The sequence below is a fragment of the Pipistrellus hanaki genome, assembly GCF_964339955.1.
Source record: "Pipistrellus hanaki genome assembly, chromosome: X".
In the NCBI taxonomy this organism is placed as follows: Eukaryota; Metazoa; Chordata; class Mammalia; order Chiroptera; family Vespertilionidae; genus Pipistrellus; species Pipistrellus hanaki.
Genome location: NC_140524.1, coordinates 60,113,115 through 60,134,743, shown reverse-complemented (window position 1 = coordinate 60,134,743; position 21,629 = coordinate 60,113,115). Strand labels below are relative to the sequence as shown.

The 21,629-nt window shown below is 38.5% G+C and overlaps 1 protein-coding gene across 2 annotated transcripts in view; it reads right to left on the bottom strand.

The window, feature by feature from the left end:
- Window positions 1-11,204: 11,204 nt before the first annotated feature.
- The window catches only part of DIAPH2 (diaphanous related formin 2), a 942,260-nt gene continuing 931,835 nt past the window's right edge, over window positions 11,205-21,629 (bottom strand). For both annotated transcript variants that reach the window (XM_084870674.1, XM_084870677.1), the window contains one exon: window positions 11,205-11,294. In XM_084870674.1, coding sequence (XP_084726800.1) covers window positions 11,230-11,294 — 65 coding nt within the window. In that variant the 3' untranslated portion in view covers window positions 11,205-11,229. The remainder of the gene's footprint in view (window positions 11,295-21,629) is intronic.

Below are 21,629 nucleotides of genomic sequence, written 5' to 3'. Positions count from 1 at the left end.
GACCGAGTTCCCATAATGAGCTTTAATGAGCAATTATCAGAAACCTGAGGCTGCATGGCACTGGTCAGGGGCAGGGGACCTGAGGCTGCACCCCTCCGCCTGGTGGGGTTTGACAGGAGTCCTCAGGCTTGGGCCCCCACCCCCCTGGCACCAGGCTGGGGAACTCCAGGCTACACCCCCCACCTGGCAGGGCTTGGCATGGGACCTGAGGACATCCCCCCCACCCCCCGCCCCAGCACCAGGCCAGGAGACCTGAGGCTGCACCCCATGTCCTGGTGCCAGGCTGAGGGACCCCAAGGTGCGCCCCCCACCCCGGCTCTGGCTGGGGGACCTGAGGCTGTGTCCTCTGCCTGGCAGGGCTTGACAGGGGACCTCAGGCAGTGCCCCCTGGCCTGGGCCAGGGGACCTCAAAGCAGGGCCCCCCGGCCTGGGCTGGGGGACCTGAGGCCACTCCCCCTGCCCTGGTGCTGGGCCAGGTGACCTGAGGCCACACCTCCCCATCAGTAGGGCTTGATAGGGGTGGGGCCGGCTGGGTCTGGGTGTCTGAGATTTTGAGGTGCATGTGGATGGGCGGGGACTTGACTCTGGTTCCTGTGGAGTGCTCCAGACTCTGACAGGAGAGAGATTTTCATATACATTTTATTAATTTTCTTTCATCTCTGACACTTCTATTATAGAGAAAGGGGAAATAGCAATATTAAAATATTCCCTCTAATTGTGCACCGGGTCACTAGTATGGAATAAGAGAGACACCTGGCCTCCTTTCCCTACTGAGTGGTTGATGCAAGTTGGGAAAAGGGGAGGAGAAAGAGATGACTAGGGAAAGGGAAAAATGGGCTGGGTGTAGTGGATGTCTTCCAGCCCAAACCAGAAAAATCAGTCCTACTTGCCTCACTCCCAAGAAACCACTTAAAAGGTGGCTCTGGAACTGCTTCCCACCAAGCTAGCAATCAAGAGTTTGAAGGCTTCCTACAAAATTGTCAGCTTCTTCATGACAGTGGCATACATACATCACATGCACAGGTGATGGGAGTGGGGAGGAAGCAAATCTGTTTTATAGATCATGAAATGTCTTGTATGGAGAAACCCACGAGGCCCCACGGCTTGAATTGGTGCAACACACAGTGAAGCCTAATGTTGAGTATAGTGTGTCAGAGGGTGAAGTAAATGAGGTCCCTTTTCTATTAGGGAGGCCTGCTAATGCTGTGACCCTAAAGTTCCTGCCTTCTGTGACTCCAGAACACACAGCCAGGCTAGCAGCTTATAGAAATATACTGCACTTTTTAAAAGTAAATGAAATGTAGTTAAAAGCAGGCAGCATAATTGCCATGACTTATACCTCATGACATTTGATAATAACAAGGTTGGTACAGTACAAATAAGTTCCACATTTACAATTCTGCCTTGATATTTACACTTATTAAATTGTTTAGGGAGGTGTTTCCTGGATGCTGGAGGCCCATATATAAAACATATTAGCATAATTGGAGTACAGCCAAATCCCTTGGTGTACATTGCAGATACTTGTTAAAAGCTTGACCTTGGAGGAAAAACCTTCCTCCTTGTCTTCAATCAGTCATCAGCTCCTTAAAGCACTCCTCTGAAATCAACTTGCAGTCATCCACAGCTAGGGGGGCTTGTCCTCAAAATTGACCTTAGGCAGGCCCTCAGCTCCCAGGACAATGATGAAAGCTATGTTCTCACCTGGATGAGGAAATTAGCTATGATTTTCCATTACCTGTACCAAACATTCCTTTTCATTTGTTTAATTCACCTAGAGTTGACACTACACATTAATTCATTGAGCAATTGCTTTGTGTAAAGGCCCAGAGATGAATGAGACAGTCATGGCCATCAAGAAACTTACACTTTAGTCAAGGACACAGACAACTAAGTCTAGTAGAAGGCAGAATGAAATAAGGGAGTATGAAAAAATTGCTGTGGGAGCGGAGATAACAAAATTTATTTTAATGAGGGAAGAGAATTAAGGAAGCCTTCAGAAAGATGGCATTGTGCCTTGAAGGATTAACAGGAGAAAACGAGTGAAGTTGGGTGTGAGGTCATACCAGACTAAATTGTATGTACATAAAATAGCATGAAAGCTATTTACATGTTGGGGATGTAATCATATATTTGTTTGTTTATCATTGGCAAGTTCCAGTGATGTCTGTTCTGACCTTTGAAGCCCATACTAGTTTTGTTAATCAAGGAGAGTAATCAAAACTTTTGAAGGAGACTACGAAAACCATTTTAGGAAGCAATCTCTAGCAGTGTAAAGGATGGGTTGAAGAGGTAGGGGACTGAAATAGGGAGACCAATTTCTGTGCCTCGCTGGATATTAGAAGAGAGGGAATGATACAAGATGCTTCTGTCATTTCTAGCCTTAAAGACTGGGAATAGTGTAGTGTCCATACTGAGACGAACAATCTGGATAACAGGATCAATTTTCTGGAGAACATATTTGGTTGGAAATATACTGAGTTTGGTGGTCGTGAGGTTTGGGAGAGATCTCAGAGTCATCTGCTGGTAGAAAATTGTCAAAGCTTTGGAAATGTCTAAGATGACCTTGGTGGTGGGAAGAATTCAAATGAACACAGGAGATACCACCTATATTTAGGGGTCCTGTGAAGACAACTTGTAATAAAGGGGACTGAGGCATCTGCTGAGTGGTAGGAGTAGACAGGGATAGGTGTACTCTGTGGAAGGAAGAGTGGGAGAAAGTAAGCAGGATGAGAATTAAGAGGAACTGATAGCCTTGGGTACTTAAGTGGCCAATGGTTGCCTTGAAAGAGAGGCACAAGAAGGTTACTGTTGTTTAATAGGATGGAGGAGACTTGAGGATGCTTATAGACTGAGAGGAAATGAAATGATGGAAGAATGGATATGAAAAGTGAAAGTTCTTTCAAAAGTACAAAGCACCACACAATATAAGGTCACAGCAAGTCAGCTTTTTATCCCAGATGCTCTGGAGTCAAAAGGTCATTGGCATCTAAAAGGCACTTTCATTTTTATCATTATACTGAATTCTGTGATGCAGCCTTATTCATGACCTTTCCTCCATCCCCCAAGCACCAGGATAAATGCTACAAGTTCAATCAGGTAAAACACTTCCTTACATGCTTTTTGTCAGCAAGTCTAGGCCACTACTGTTATATGTGATAGATTTCCAAAAACTGTTACAGGAGAAATTCATAGTATTTGAGTATTTTTAACTTAATTCCCATTGTAATATTCAGCTGTTTGTAGGAAAAGGGCGAGGCATTAACAAAAGATATTTGTAGGGAGCTAGCGGGGAGATGGAGCAGATTCATAAGCCAGTTCCTCTTCCAAAACAAAATATTAGCTAAAAGAAAGCCATCCAATACTCAGCAGTTGAATTTATGGAGAAGGGAAACCTTATGGTCCTTTGAATAAAAAGATATTTATTCAAAAGAAAATAGACTTGGGCACAGTTTAGAAATCTGGGAGATTCTTGGGAAAATAATAAAACAGGAGAATTTGCTGTTCTTCTAGAGAGTAATAATTGTTCAAGAACCTGTTAAATGTATGGCTTAAAATATTCACCAGTCACTTAAGAAGTCCTAGCTATGAACTAATTAGAGCTTTTTCCATAAATTATACTCCATCTAAATGCCTTTCCTGTCACTCTGAGGCCAACACTGAATCAGTACCTTTTAATGTCCACTCAATCTTTGTCAGTTTTTATTTTTGCCTTTCAGCATTATTAATAAGAAAAGGGAATGGGAAAGGGAGAGGAAAAGGGAATAAGAAGAAAAGGGAAAAATATGCAACCTAGAGCAATTCCCCTGGCCCTTATTACCATAATCACTGTAATATCACTGAGGAAATTCTTGTGCAGAATCATGTTCTTCTGTCTGCTCTGTCTTTATGACTTGATGTTCCTTGTATATAAAACTTGTCTGAGCCATTCAGCAGTACAGATAATAGGTCATACCAAGTGTCAGAGCTGCAGCTGTGCATATCCATGGTATTACCATGGCAAAGATGAGCTCTTTTTCTTGTGTTCAATTTTTCTGTTAAAAGTAGCCTATCAGTCACTCAGGTTTTAAACCTTGGTGTCAGATTTGAGTCCTCCCTCTCTCCATACCCTAAATAGTTCTTTTTTATTTTATTTTAATAGTTTTTATTAATTTTAGAGAGAGAAAGGTAGAGGGAGAGAAAAAAATCAATGTGAGACAAAAATATTGATCTGTTGCCTCTTGCAAGTGCCCTGACCAGGGATCAAATCTGCAGCCTGGGTGTATGCCCTGACAGGAAATCAATTCTGCAACCTTTGGGTGCATAGGACAATGCCCAACCAACTGAGCCACACCAGCCAGGGCAATTGCCAGGTTTTTACATGCCATTTGTATCTGCCCGGCTGATGCTACCCTTGTTTAGCCTCTCATTATTTATTGTATTTTTGCAATAGGCCCCAACAAAGTTGGCCTTTTGTGACATCTCCCCTGTGTCCTACACAGAGCTTCCAGTTTCATCTTTCTTAAGTGCTCCATATTATGTTTCCCCTCCAAATCCCCCAGTATTCCCCTACTATTTATAAAATCAAGCCCAAACCACATGACCATTGCTGCCTTTTGTGGGCCTACCACTCCAGTTAAATGGAATTGTTCAATATTCCTTGCATATGCGTATCAAAGTTCGTACTTCTGCTCCCGCCTTCTCTCCCTCCTCTAAGAGATGGAAGTGCCATGAGAATGGGGACTGCATCTATCTGGCTCACTGTTATGTACTCAGAGCCTAGCATTGTGGTTGGCATACAGGAGGTGCTCATTAAATATCGACGGAATGAATAAAAGCTTCAATTTCCAAATCAAGTTACCCTTTAAAATTCAGTTCAAATGCCACCCATCAAAAAAATCTATACTGATACCTGTTTCCCATTTTAATACCTACCTCACCTCTCTAAATCTAAGTGATTTTTTTTTCCTGAACTCTCATAGGCCTTATCGATACTACTCTTTCTTAGCACTTCGAATTATAATTGTTTTTGTACCTGTACCATCTCCCACTAGACTGTGAAATCCCTGAAGGCATCAGCTATGTTTAATTCATAACCGTGTCCTGAAAAACAACTTCCCCTGAATGGACACTCGATTAGAATAGCCACACTGCAGGCTATAGCAAAGTAGAGAAAGTTGAGGTTTATTACTATTTCTGATCATATGATAATAGCACTTGTGCTTTGCTTATAAACATCAAATGGTGAAAATGTCTGATCTCAATTAGCCAAAATATAGGTGGAAATATTGGCTGAGCCTGTATTAGCCAAGATATAAGGCCATCATGGCTAAAAATTGAATTCTGGCCAATCTCCAAGAACCAGGAATAGTCATAATTTGCATAATTCATGAAATTGCAAATTGTTTTTCCCTGCAATGGATGCTAACTGTAATAATATTTTATTTGTGGCTATTGGGACTATAGACATCTAAATAAATTCAGTCTGTAAATGGGATCTTTGGCTGTAGCTTTCTTTGTATTATAAATCAAAACTGTACAGCATGTTACATGCATTGCATATATATCAATTTTCAGACTGCCACTTTCCTTTGAGCTCTTGGCAGTAAGCTCAAATTCCCCTAGTTGTGGATATCAGTTTATCAGACTCCCTAGTAAGGAATTTGCCTATTTGGGTGTCTAGGAAGAAAAGCCAATGTATTTGATTCCTGGAGAAAACCATTCCAAGGGAAACAGTGGTCTTGCCAGGTACCTTAGTTTCATTTACACATATGCTGATTATTTTGAAAGCCTTTCAGAGAATAATTATCGATAATCATTTGTTACTTATTCCAGGTATTTACTCCCCCTGAGTATTTGAAGCCCATTTCCTTTCATTCTATAATCAAGACAAAAATCCCAAACACACTTTTTTGTAGAAACAGTTTCTCTGGAGGATGTAAAGCACCCTTCTGACTTGTATTTCTGTTCAGTTGGAGCTTCTTTTTAGAATGTTCTTACATCCTGTCTTGATACTTCAGTTTACGCCTTTACACTCATCCTGAATATCAAAGATCATAGGCAACGCATTTAATGTGTATCTTAACTTTATTGAATAAGCAGGTATGCATACATATAGATTGCAAATCATTCTTGGTCCTGCAAAGAGACAGGTGTTTATTCCAAGGCAAAAATGAGAGCACGAATCCACAGTTCTGCTGCTACTGAAATACTTTTGGGCATCTTGGTATCGGCATAGTCTCCCTCAATACCATTCAAAGTAGCCTGTCACCTCTCCATTCAGCTGAGGGGTATCTAAAACAAATTTGTAAAGAACCCTTCTGTATCGGAGGTAGTTTTATGCCTGTATTATGAGTCATAGAAGACATTTGGTCAAAGACTCTAAAAAGGGGGTGGAAGAGATACACTAGAGCTCAGAGTTAGAATCAATTATTTTTTAAAGCACATTGACCATAGTAGCAAAAGTATCAACCACATTTTAGAATAGCTCATTCAGCCATTCAACATTAAAGCATGCAGTAGCCTGTGCAGACAACATCTTTTCGAGACAACTGTGAATTTGGCTTGAGCACCACAGATGCATTTTTTAAAAGTGAAAAGTACTTTTCTGTGCAATGGCTAGTATAGTGAGCTGAATGGTGACTCCCCAAAGATATGTCCATGTCCTAATTCCCAGAACCAGTGATGTTACCTGATTGAGAAAAAGGGTCTTCATAAATGTAATGAAGTTAAGGATCTTGAGATGAGGAGGTTATCATGGATGAACTGGGTGGGCTCTAAATGCCAATACAAGTGTCCTTATAAAAGAGGCAGAAGTAGATTCGATCCACAGGGAAAGGTGATGTGAAGACAGAGCTGAGAGTGATTTGGCCACAAGCCAGAGAATGATGAGTCAAAAGAAACTGGAAGAGGGAAAGAAGAGATATTTCCCTCGAGCTTTCGGAGGGAGTACAGCCCTGTTGACACTTCAATTTAGGATTTTTGGCCTGCTAAACAGTAAGATAATAAATAAATAGCTGTTGATTTAAACTGCCACATTTGCAGTAATCTGTTACAGCAGCCACAGGAACTTAATATATATTTTGGTACCAGGAAGTAAGGTTCTGCTATATATCAAATAACTAAAACTGTGGAAGTGGCTTTGGAATTGGATAATGGGCGGAAGCTGGAAAAAATTTGATGCATCTGATAGAAAAAGCATAGATTAACTTAGACTATTGGTAAAAATATAAATTAAAGGTGCTTCCAGTAATGGCTCAGAAGGAACTAAGGAACATTTTATTAGAAACTAGAAGAAATGTGACACCTATTATATAGCAGCATGAATCTTATCTGAATTGTCTGCAACAGTTGCATGGAAAATAGAATTTGTAAGTGACAAACTGGGATATTTAACTGAAATTTTCAAGCAAAGCAATGGAGGTGTGGCCTAGTTTCTTTTTAAGCTTATATTAAAATATAAGAGGAAATAAATTGAGGAAAGACCTATCAAACAGAAAGGAACCAGCACTTGATGGTTTAGAACATTTTGAGCCTATTCAGGTTGTAAAATATGCTAAAATTAGGAGACTCACTTTTAGGAGGTGTGCTCTGGAGATAAAGCTAAGGGTGTGGCTGAACAACCTTTGGCCGGTGCTGGAAAGATTAGGTATTGACTTGTGGATCCACTCAACCATCTCAATTGAAGTCAGGAATCGAGATGGGGTTATCTGGTAAAGATCTCTGAGGACTCTCTTATCTCAGTATTGAATCAATGTGCTATACACGAGAGGCCCACCGAGTTTTTGAGAATGTTATACCAGCAGAAATACTTCTATGTTGGCCTTAAAGGGACAGAGACGGGACAAGATAAGAGAAGATTTTCAGACTACTAAAAATTTACAGGCCTCAAACAGGCTGATAAAACTACAAACATGTGCTATCCTTCAATGTAAAGGATCACCCATTAGGACTGCAAGTACAGGGGCCCAAACATGGGAGCAGAAGCAGAAGTGAAAGCCATGGGCAGAGAGGGCAGAGATGCAGGCCTAACAGGTAGAGACAAGGAGGATTATTGTCAGGCCTTCAAACTTAAGGGCATTTTTCTGGTTAAATTTAGAAAATCATTGGGACAGATGACTCCTTCCTATTTTCCATATTCTCTCTTTTGGAATAGGAATGCCCATAACTATTATCAGATGCCTGATCCACCATTGTATTTTAGAAGCAGATAATTTTTCTTATTGTATTAATCCATAGATGGAGAGGAATTTTGCCTATACCTAATTTAGATAATCTAAATGATGAGATTTAGGTCTGCTGAACTGATGATGTTTGAATGAAATTTTAGACTTAGACTTGATGCTGCAATGTGTTGAAAAGGTTGAGAGGCAATGAATATTTCATGCACATGGGGCAGACTAAATTTGGGGAGGAGGGCACAAGGCAGACTATCATGGGCTAAGGGTTACCTCCAAAAAGGATATATTCATTACCTAATCCCCAGAATCTGTGAATTTGCTACCTTATATGGAAAAAAAATCCCCAGAATCTGTGAATAAGCTACCTTATTTGGAAAAAAAGGTCCTACAAGTGTAATTAAGTTTAGGGTCTTCAGATGAATTTATCCTGGATTATCCCAGTGGGTCCTAAATGCCAACCTAAATGTGTCCTTAAGAGAGGCAGAGGGAGATTAGGTATACAGAGGAGAAGGTGACAGAAAAATGGAGCAGAGATGTGGCCGAAACTCAAGGAATGCCGACAGCCACCAGAAGCAGGGCGAGGCAAAGAAAGATTTTCCTTTAGAGTCTCTGGAGGAGGCATGGCCCTTGGTTTTTGACATATAGTCAGCAGAATCTTGAGAGAATACATTTCTGATGGATTAATAAGCAACTGAGTTTGTGATAATGAGTAATAGCAGCCAAAAGAGACTAATACAACTAGTAAACATTTTAAGGACTTTGTAATTTTTAAAAACATTCTGAAGAAAATCTTCATAAACTGGTGCTTCTCACATGTGGTAGTAATAAACCCAACAAAAGGCCCCAGTATAATCTGATTCCATACTAAAAATGTCATGAAGTATTTTTTTGGTGATACATTTCTATCTAGCCCCAGACTGAAAATAGCTAGAGCAGGATCATTATAAATCCAGGAAGCAATTCCCTGAACTCAATTATTGGAACTTCATGAAAGACCCCGAAAAGGCTTCATAATATTTGTGAAAAGCATGTGGGATTACTCTAAATACAAATATATACTTTATCAATAATAGTTCTTCATTTTCTCTTTCACAAACTATAAAATAAGGCAAGTTCACATCTGGAAAAGGTGATATACATTAGTATTTCTACCTTGACCAGCTTGGTAATATGGCATAGCAAATGCCCCTACATTTTAGTCAGGGTTAATTTTTCAAAATATTTCCCTAGGCCTAAAAAGCTATTCAAAAAGGATTCAAAGAAGCCATACCATGAAGATTTTAGAAATGACTTGTTGAAGTAAAAAATACATCCATTAAGTATTTACATAAATTAGTAGAACCAATATCTTTGTTGCTATTTTAAAAATTGTGAAATTAGTATAGTCTTTAAATTTGTGTGTGCCTATGTGAGTGTCTTAATATGAGATAAAACTGTAACATCTCAGATACTGTAATGCTTGTTGATTTCTCTATTATAGCAGCTTCAGAGCTTTTTAAAGTATAACACCCGAGTAAGAAGAATGCACTGGAAGGAAAGGCAGCGCTTTGAGTCATCACACATCTATAGAAAGGAAACTGGTCTCTAGATTTCTTGACCCATGTGGTGACTTGCCAAGTCAGTCCTTTGTTCTTTCTGAATGTCTACAGTGTGCTGTGGAGGAGAAGTAGGATTCTCTATGTAAGATATATACACATGAGAAATCTTTTATAATAATCATCTGCATGGATTCGTCTTAAAATTGTACTCTAGAGAAGTTATACTACATTACTTCAATGCATACTTTAAAATAATAGACAATTTAAGTATAATCGTTACTCTCTCATCGATTTAAGAAAAACATAGAGCCTATTTTCATCCTAGAGCTGTTTATGATGGCAGCATTTAAATTTGTTAATATAGGTAAGTATGGTGACTTCGAAGTTCACTTAGTCACTGGGATGTGGAATTACTGTAGGAGATATAAATATATCCACATATATACACATACATACATATAATTGGTTTTTCTTCCTCAGACCACTGAGGCAGAATTAGAAAGGGGAGTAGAAAGGCAGATAAAACAATTGACCTTTCAATTTTCTGCTGCCTCTTGCAGAGATCTTTTTCCTCTCAGGTCTCTGAGAATTCTATTCCTTGCTTTTAAGGGGGTCTTGGGAGAAAGAAGAGTAGAGAGAAGAAATAAACCATGGAGATTAGGAATCAATATTTACCTTTAAAAATCTAAATAAAGGTAATAGAATTTTTGGGTTCATCCCTCACATAAACATTAAAATTTGAAGTTTTTCTCAAAAATAGCCATATAAAGTATTTGTATAAAGTAGATATGTGCATAATTAGAAAACACCTCTTTAAATAAAATTTAAATCACTTTGCTTCTGTTGAACTTTGGCTTATTTTTAGCAATGAAAAGTGCCCGCACTATCATGCTGAAACTTTAAATTAATGATCAGTTTAATTCAGCCAAAGAAGATGAATCCATCAGTTTTCACTTGAGATAAGATTCTAACTAATTAGACTGGGGTGAAGCAGTATTTTTTCTGAGATTCCAAAATGGTATCTCTTACTGTCTCTCCACATTACTAACACATACTTTTTCATTGGCCTTTTTCTTTTCTATGTAACAAGAATCAGAAGCAGATATTGAGTCATTCTTTCTTTCTACCCCCCTTTTTTTTCTCTTTCTTCCTTTTTTTTGGGAGAGGGGGTGACCTGCAAATTTGAGTAACATTGTACATTTTTGACAGATTGAATGACTTGAAAGCCTTGGAGCTCTTCAATTTCTTACACTTTTCACCATCACTGTCAGGTCACATACAATAACAAAGAATACACATCTTTACACTAAAATGGAACACACATTTTAGAATCCCAATAATTGTGTTCATATTAGCATAATTGTGGGAGGAGTCTTGCATTAGCTATACAAATGCAGGCTGTTTCATCAGGCTTGGCTTGATTTTTGCAGAAATGCACTGATTCCTCTCCATCCCTTGAGTGCATGTTTTGCTCTTCTCAAAATGTATGATTTTATTCACTGAAATATTTTTCTATTCTTTGGCATCAGGACTCACTTAGTGGAGATACCTCCATTGTGGCGAGAGCGTGACCTTTCCAGAGGTACCCGTCGGTTATCTGTAAGACAAAAAGAAAAAGAACCAAAAACATGGTGAGCTTCAGATCTCAGCTGTTACAGGATGTCAGGTTGAGAGTGGGCTTCAAATAGTCCTGAAAAACCACTTCAAATGAATATGTAAATAAGTAACAGGGAACCCAGATCTGAGGAGTTCTGCAGCAGCTGCAGGGCTGAGTTGAAGAGTTCTGCAATCAGCACTAAGTGACTTTTCTTGGTTAAGTGAAGTCAGAGTGATACAGGAAATGGAAGCATTTTCTCAAGCACAGTCCCCTTGGAAGTGGCCGGTGACAATAGAATTTCTTGGTCAACACATTAAATTGAAAGGCTCTATGCACAGGGCCTTTTGTTGGAAAGCACTTCAATTCCCCGAGAGTTTTCACTCTGTGTACTGGCTACTGCTACAGGACAGCAGCGTGGGCAGAGCGGGAAAGAGTTTTGATTTTTTACAATGATTGCAGCTACTGAATACTTGCCTGATTGTATGATGTAAACAAATTCAATACATTATATAGTCATAGTGAGAATGAATAATAAATAGGTCCCATTCCCCTCAACCGTCACAGAAAAAATAATCACTGTCGAGATAATTGTTAGCACAAATCTTGAACAGCAAAGTTTTAAAGTATTGAAAGTTGCTTAAAATAGTTTTAGCTTTAATAGGAAAAAGGTTTACAGCTCTGCACTGAGATGATCAGTACTATGTTATTATCACCTCTGTTTTATGCTCAGCTTAAATGCAATTGATGTGGGTGCAAATCCTTCTGACACAGGCATAATATACTTAAATTCTCTCTTTAGAATGAGACTAGGTCCCTACAAATAATGACAACCACCAGCACTTACATAAACGCTAACACTTTACACTCGTTAATTTGCTAATGCACACAACATCCCCGGGAGGTAAGCCCATTTCATTTTATCCTATTATATCTGCTTTACTGATGAAGGTTACACAGCAAATCAATGGTATGATGGGGGATCATAATGCAAAGTTAATGCCTAAATGTCAGGCCTGCTTTGTTCAGAGGTAAATGTTGGGACCTCCCAAGCTACTTCCCCGCCCCCCCCCCCCCACTTCCCGCCCCAAGATTATATGAAAGAAAGACATCCTGTCTGTCCCAGGAGAAGGATGGACTGTGAGAAGTGCTGAAAATTTGCTATGGTATCAGTTTCATCTGTGCCAGTGTCTCTTGACTGACTCCCTGTTGTCTGTTCAGTACAGAACAAAGAAAGCTAACTGGCCTCCATGACCTTGGCCTCATTAACACCCTGGTATGAGTGCATCGAACCAAACAGCTATAAGCTTAAAGTGCCTTATATGCAATAATATCACTGAGAGGTGAGAAAGAAAGGGGCATTTTCTCTTTTCAGAGATATATCCGAGTGATGGATTATTTGGGCATCCTTTTAAAGATACTATTTAAAAAATCCAATATTTAGTTTGTGATATGGATCACAATTCAGCTAAAAATGTGAAGATAACATTTGGAGATAAAGAACTTATTACTGAGATATCACTGCTTTGCATACAGATTGGTTTGAAACTTCTTAGAAAACATTTAAAAGTGAGATTATAATATAACAGTTACCATTCCACTGCTAAGCATTTAATGCAATCAGATATAAGAATGATGATACCAATCACAGAGGACTGTCCCAGCTCAAAAATCGGGTAGCTCCTTGGCAATCTTACATACTAAAGCCAAATTGGCATTCACCTGGGAATGCCACTGGCACCCCATAACATCACACACTGCCCACTGGATTCAAGAGAATCTACATGCAAAAACCCAGCCTCACGGTATTAAATGATGTGAGGATTCATGTCAACCTGCAACTTATTGGTAGCACTGGTATGAGAAAATAAACTTTCAGGTCAAAATGAATGGCAAAAAGGACGTTGAAGCTTTTGGAAGGCTGGTCCGTGGTCCAAATCTAGCTCTTGGCATGCACAAGAGAAGTATTCTATATTTCCTCCTTTCCTCCTTCCTTTTCTTCCTCCTTCTCTCTTTATCTTTTTCAAAATTTTGGTATCTAATTAGTCATCTCTGTTCATGAGATAATTATAAAGAAGAAGCAATTGTGTAAAGGTCACCACTTATATTTTTAAAATATCAACCTACACCTTGTTTATGAAAAAATGTCATTAGAAACAATGACAGCAATGACTGATCTGGATTTTGTGATTTATTTACAATCCTCTGTATTTATGTTAAAAATATTTAGGTACAAAATATATATTTATACTCTAGAGTTGTATGGATCAGGCTACAGTATAATTTAAGGGATAATATGCTATATGTATATATAACATGGATATATATTCATCTCTCTTCATGTTCTAATAGATTGCAATCTAATGATGACAATATTTCATTTGTGGATTCATGCCTTGTTTAAAGCAGAGATTGTGAATTACTAGATTTTTTGAAAGGCAAACTTCTATATTTATAGTATTTAACACTAATGAGTAAAAATCAGTGGCCTGAGCCTTATAAGGTCAGGGCATCAGATTTATGAGAAAGGAGCAAATGTTTGATATTATTGCATTTCCCTTTTGGAAACATAAATGGAAGCAGCAGGTGCACATGTGATATGTTTGGAAAGCTCCAGGAGACCTAGACGGAACCAAATTCACTTACCTAACCGATCTTATTCTCCTGGCACTACTGGTACCAGAGTGGCTTACATGGTGAAAACAGAGCCTCTCCTCCAATAAGTCAATAGTTTAAACATCTGTATTTACCTGAGATGATGTGGAGGGCTTTGTTAGTAGCTTTCCTTTCCAATTTGCCTATATTTTTGGAAAACAAAGAGAGGAAGATAGGGGAGAAGCATCTGTCTGTGTTTGTATACTTGTTGGTGATAGTGTGCAGTGCGATATAGGCAAAAACATTTCATTAGAGGATGGGGAACATGATTTGTCATAATCTCCTTCTGTTTCCATTTTATTAATGCATAAGTAACATATTACAGTGAATAAGAGAGCCTGGAGATTCTAGGATATCCTCAGGGTCTAGGAATTCATTAAGGCATTCTATTGTTTGTAAACATGAGGATTAATGCAGCAGTAAAGCCTGAGATGTTAGTCCCAAGATTTACCTTCCAAATCCACCACAGTTAGGTATGCATACCCTGGCAAGTTTTCTTTGGCCATCAAAGGCTTGTCTTTATAAAATATGCCCCAGGTGAAGGTAAAAGGATTCTGCCTTTAAAGAGGGTGACCTGGTCATAGCATGATGTTGAAGAGAGGAACATAGTTATATAAAAATATGCATTCTATAGAGGAAAGGTGGCTAAAATAAAAACAATATTCCAATTGGGCACCAAAAGAGACTATAAATACATGGTCCAGCATGTATTTATAAGCTTCTGCATATTCTGTATTTCAGGTTAAACAGCTCAAACCAATGTCAAGGCTTTCCCCACTATATTAAGAGCAAGAAGCTTTATGCTTTTTCTGAGCATAAATTGATTTGGCATCCATCTCAAAATTTCCCCAACTGAGTTCTGCAGTGAATGAATTAAACCAATTATTGTATTGCTCTAAAATTCATCCACTTAATCATTTATTCAGCAATTATATACAAAGCACGTCATTCATGAAATACCTGAATGTCACCATGTTTCAGATCTATAGCTAAATCTACACCCCTAATTTACTTCTTTCTGAAAACTTTGTTAAATGCCATAACTAAGGAATGAGCATGTCACAGATAAGGCTGAAACAAAATGTGGTGTGAGAGAGATCAAAGAACTCAAGCCAGTGCTTCATAAACTGGGAATGGGCAATTAATCCTCTAGCAAAGTGATGCCAGAGATACAAGGCTGCATCCTGTATATTGCATGAGTAAGTCAGGTTGAAACTAAAAAACTGTGATGAAAAAGTCAATGTCCATTATTCATTTCCCCCTAGGTTAGGTGCCCATCTGTTGTCTATGGAAGAATTGTTTCCCTGGTGCTTCGTAGGCATGTAGACGTATATCAATGCACACCTAACATAATGCACTATACACTCTCAGTCGGGTAACATATAACAAGTGTGCCTTGTATATACTGCACAGTGTGTTACAAAATATCCCACATGAATGCAAATTAGTTAGATAGAAAACAAAGTAAAACATACCCTCAATGTACTGTGGGCTTTGTTTTCTCCAAAGCTCTTCAAAAGTGAGGGTGTGGCCCATTGACCACCAATGGGTAGGCATTGTTTCCAACAAACTAAGCAAACAGAGGATTGGTTTTATGGAGTTTAGGATAGGAAAACCAAGAACATTTTAGTTTGCTTCAGGAAATGTCTATTGAGTAGCTGTTTGCATTCCAAACACTGATAGAGAAAAATAAGTTTAGACTTGTTATCCTGAAATATTCTCATATTAGCTTATGTTTTTTTTCCCTTTGTGTCCCATGATTCTAAAACTGATATATATCGGTGTGTGTGTGTGTGTGTGTGTGTGTGTGTGTGTGCGTTTTCTGCGATTTTTGGGATCCTGAATTAATAAAGTATCTCACTCACTAGAAATGACTAGAAGATGGCAGCTGAATTAGGTTTAGGCCTAATCTCTTTGTGGAGAATAGCCAATTGCTCTATTAGTTGACCAGGCTCATTCTCTTCACTTTTACTAGAATAGTGACCTTTAAAAGAAAAAAATATGTTGAGCTCAAACTTCATAAACAATTTGGTGTCCTAATTTTTTATTTAACATTTTATTGTAGAAATTTTCCATGCCATTAAACTTCTGAAACATGATACTGAAAACATGATTTTTATTGGCCACTTTATTTTATCTAGATATATAAAAGCCTACTATGCAAAGTGTCACCTCAGGAGTTCAGCCCACCAGGAGTTTGAATGTTCATTATGACATGTGCTGATCACCAGGGGATGACACAGAATGAAGGAAGGCCCCAGCCAGCAGGTGGCAGCTGGGGAAGGGAGGCCCCAGCTGGCAACTGGCAGCTGCTAGGAACCCTACTCGTGCACAAATTTTGTGCACTGGGCCTCTAGTATAATATAAATATACCACAATTTGGTTAACCATCTTTCTTCTGCTGGACATTTCAGTTGCTCCAATTTTTTTCTATTACAAAAAGTTTCACAGTGTACATCCTTAGAGTCATATCTTTATATATACCATGTGTGGAAGTGGCATTGCAAATAAGTATTTATCCAGAGACATTTGATACACATTCAATTATATCTCTTCTTTAAGCTTTGCTGTTTTGTTTTTGTTTTGTTTTTTTCATTTAATTATTTAAGTGATTTAGAATTTATTTTGATAACTTTCCACATTGCTTGCTTGCAAAGAATATATGGGTTGTCCCACCACTATTTGTTGAATAATCATGAATTTCTACACAGATTCATGATACCTCTTTTATCAGAAGTAATCTATAGTAGGGTACATTTCTGTTCCATTGACCTAAGTAGTTCTCTGACTACTATTTTGGTGCCACTACCTTCTGACTGTATTATTTCAATCTCATAATAGGTTTTAATACCCGGAGAAAAATAATCCTCCATAATTTATAATTTCATTTAAAACGTACTTTAGGGCACATTTTGGATGTCTACATCACACTATCATCACAAAACATCTTGAAAACCCCCACACACAGCCTGAAAAACAAACCCTGCTAACTAGGCTATCCTAGTAAGGCTAGGCAGATGTCGATTTGTTGAGTGTCAGTCAATTAAGTGACTCCAATGTCCCTAATGATGTTTTTAAGAGTTTTCCTCGGACTCCTCATTTTCTTAAAGATTTAAAAAAGCCCCTTTCCCTGTCTTCTGATCACTTTTTTTTTTTTTTTTTTTTTTTTTTTTTTTAATACCAGCTGACCACTTTTCTTCTGGAAATACAGCAGAGGCCAGAACTAAGAAAAAGAGCATCAGTGATTCTACCTACAGGTTTTATAATACTGTTATTCTCATTATTTGTGCCTTGTCAAAAATATGAGTAATTGAAATGAAATGTATAGTTTTGTTGGCTGTTGATAAAGTCTAGTGTTTCTAGTTTGTAAATCTAATTTTCTCATATATTTTATATGTTTTACAAAATTGGCTTTCACTAGAAACCATGACTATTAAACTATATCAAACATTATTTGATACAAACAGAATTGCATACAAGGGTGCTGTGCAAAAATGCATGTCTAGAAGCCAGTCTATTGCCTTCACCTAACAAATAGTTCTAGCCCTTTTCTAATCTCAGTGACATAATAGAAATAGGCCATGTTGTGTAATCTATATTCTTCATTATATGCAAATAAATCCATGCAAAGAAAATAGAAACCAAGATTACCATGGTAGTTCAGGTTGGCAGAAGAGATGAAAGTATTTTAAGAGGATGGTAATGGAAAGCAATAATGTTAAAGTAGTTCAGAGGCTACTGTGACTAGACACACAACTCCCATTAACTGTAATTGGAGTTAAGCACATGTAATGATAACAAAATAGACCCCTAAATGTCTTTCCAATGGGAAAATAAGCAGATATGTTCCAGAAAACGGTGTGCTTTTGTGTAGAAAATACAATACTCTAATTGAGATGCACAAATTAGTTTCACATTGATATTGTTCAGGGTCTAATGTTGGTATTTTCCCTATGCTTAAGGATGTAGATCTGCTAGAGATAACATCTGTACAAAGAATGCCTTTCCTTTTCACTTCTTAATGCTCAGCATTCGTTATGTTATTAAAGGAAAAGTCTCAATAGTTGTGATGGATTTATTAATTCAGTAGCTTGTTATCAGCATGAAACTCTGCTGTGCTAGGGGAAAAACAAATTATATTTTACAAAACTGCAGTAGTGAGATGGAATCACTTTTCTATATTTCACTTCCTTCTTATCCTCCTTGCCAGGTAGTAACTCTACTTTCTATCTCTATTATGATCCTCATATTTTGCAAACTATGAAGACTTGTAGTAATATAAGGGTACATTATCAAACAAACTCAATTACAGCAACTTTAGGAAGATTGAAATACATGATAAAAGTACAGCCACATAGTACAATAATAATATTACTTCAAGGTACTAAAAACTTAATCCATATTAAGCTACAATTGTAGAAAATATGCAATACTTACTTTTATCTATCATAAACATGATATTTTCATAACATGTACAACCAATCTCTTGGGGTTTTAAATGACTAACATTTACATAGTTGGTAACTTGAGTATTTCAAAGGATTTTAGAAAAGCATGGCTAGGGAAAAAAACTAAAATCAGTATATTCAGTATTTCAACTGCCACAGACCTTGCTATTGATTATCTTTGGACACAATGTCAAAGCTAGTGAATAGATTTTTTTTTAAATGTCCTTGGTTTTGTATCTTAGCCATGCATTATGTTGCTTCTATACTAGAAAATGCAATTAAACCCTAAGACAAATTTTCTCTCCATGAGGTTGAAAGTCTGATGACAATGCCTGCACATCTGGAAAATATGGAAAAGGCAACAAATAAAAGGATGAATAATGTTAGAAAATAGTTGGAAAGGCTCCCAAGAAATTATATATGTGGAACTTCTATTCCAATAGAGAACCATACAAACAAGAGCAGAGCCACTCAGATGTCTATCACAGTGGATTACATGCAGCAGTTTCTCAAAAACTGTCTATGAATTCATCATCCAATCATTAGCAATGAATCAGGAACTGATCCTTTAATTTACCTTCTGCTATACTGTTTACACAGGGAATATAATCTGCTATTATTTTAAGGAAAGGAAACTCACACTCCTTTCCTTTCTCCCTCCTGCCCTCCACCTTTTCAGCCACACTTGTGTTTTACTACATCCAGTATCTGCAGAGTCCCATAGCAGGCACCCTCATAAGTCATTAAGGAGGACAGGAAGAAAATTTACATATAACAGACACTCTGTATCTCATAGCATTTATTACAGTCTCATTATGATGGAGGTTCAGAGTAGAGGAAAATCATACCCTTTGAGTGCAAGAGTTGGGGGAATAATATCCCAGTTAGGCCTTAAAAATAGGTGGAATTTCAACAAGAAAATATAGGAATATAGCTATCAACTTTTGGTCCAGAAAGTAAGTTCCTCATGTTGCTGACTATTTAATTCCAAAATTTTTCCTAATTTGGGGCATAAAAAGCAATAAATGTATAAAGGGAGAATCAGAGTATCCTATGTAATAAAAGGATAATATGCAAATAGACTGAACAGTGGAACCAAACCGGTCGCAATGACATGCACTGACCACCAGGGGACGTGAGAAGAACATGGCGGGCATTGGCTGTGGTAGGATGGTGGAACAGGTGAGCAGGGGTGCCAGATCAAAGTGGGGTGCCAGTTGGTCACTGTCATCAGGGCAAGCCTCTGGAGGTTACTGAAAATTCTTTGCTCCTTTGTGCTGCGGTCCCATATGGCGCTCGCACCTGCAGCCAGTGCAAGAGGCACTGCTCACACCCACTGCTGGTGCCCTGCGCTAGTCCTGATCACTTGGTGCCATCAGTGGGTGTGAGTGGTGGCTGCCAGCCCTGATCACCCCTGAGGGCTTTGCCACTTTCCCCTGCTCCTAAGGGGTGATCAGGACAGCAGCTGCTGCTGGCACCCACTGTTGGCACTGGCCTTAATTGCTTAGGGAGTGGGGCTGGTGCTGTCAGTGTGCATGGGAGCAGCAGCTGTGGGAGCGGGGTTGCTGGTAAACAGAGGTCCAGGGGTTGTGGTGGGAGGGGCTAGGTGGGGGCATGGAGGATGGGCCAAAATTTGCCCCTGTGACTATTAGAGCCTAGTGATCCACAGTTTCTTTTAAGGTGCACAAATTTGTGCACTGAGCTCCTAGTCTATACATATTTAACATTTTTATTTGCCCATAGGAAAAGGAAGAAAATAATGAAAGGAAATGCACTGAATTGGCCAGATTCATAGTGATAGTTATTTCCATAAACATGTGATTTTAATTTTAATGACATTTTTTTTTTTTTAAATCTGGATTTACAGAGAAGACAGCAGTGAGTTAGAAAAATATGTAAAGAAAACCTTTTAGCAGAAATGGGGCCTCTGGAATCACCTGGTTAGGTTCTGTCCTTGAAGTCTGGACAGCACTATCAAGAGTGGCAGGAGAAGAGCTGATCAAGGCACACAGAGATTGCAGTGATCTGTGCCAAGAGTACTTGGCAAGATGAGAGCTTGAGTAACCATTTGGATTGGTGCAGATAAACCAGCTGTTAAATGACAATGTGGATACAGGGTCAATTCATTTCTACCACCTGTCATCTCTCTGCCTTTCTACTCTATAAAGTGACATAGATCCCTATGACTAAGAATATTAGGCATTGGCCATTTCTCTAACTTTGATCATATGATGAACAATCCTCTGTCATTTTTTGTGGCAGCTGTTTGTGATCTGCTTGAGCTTTGTTGCTGATATGCTGACCTAGAATATACTCACCTGCCACCTGCTTTTGTTTCTGAATCACTCTGAAACTACAGATTTCCTTCTTCAGTTTTTAGCATGTGCAACCTCTCTCTTGGGTCTCAGCTACTTAGTTCTCACTGATCATGGAAGTTTTAGAGTCATCAGCCCAATTCTACAGCTTCAGTACCCCCAAATATTCTGGCTTATATAGCTAACTGTTTCTGTAGTAATGCAGAAATGGCAGGCTTTCCCCTGCATGATGCCTCTATTCCCCAAAGGACCAGATCACAGAAATGTACTGCTGGCTGTGATTTGAGAAGATATTAATCTACAAGTTACAATGTGTGAGCCTATAAACAGGTGCTTCCCATTAGTAGTGTTCCCCATGCTACCCTGTATTTAATTACTTAACCAGTTGCATGGACAAAGGCAGCCTGTATGGTTAATATCACAGACAGTTTAGCAGCTGCCAGTGCCATTGTTTTAAACTATAAACTGTCCCTTAAGGTAGAAGCCAGTCGGCAGTTGTTTTAAATATGAGTAATTAGGACAGAGTTAAAACATGGCTTCTCAATGTCATGGTCATAACTGACAGAAGCTCCTTTGTATTTTAGTTTCTAAGGCAATCTATGTACAACCTGAGTGCAGGCCAAGCCTAAACATGAGTAAAAATAATGGCTACTGACTAGCAACTTACCTATCATATGTCTCAAAAAAAACCTTTCCTGGTTTTTAAGTCTACTGGAACAAAGTCAGTCCTTACATTATTATACAAATGTATCAATAAGGATGGCTGTACATTGATGTTCTTTGCAGCATTATTTATACTAGTGAAAACTGTAAATAGACTATATATCTATCATGGAATTATATTAGTAAAAGTTGGGATCCACACACACTAAGATTCAATGTAGCCATTCTGAATTATTACATAGATCTACATGGGCTTG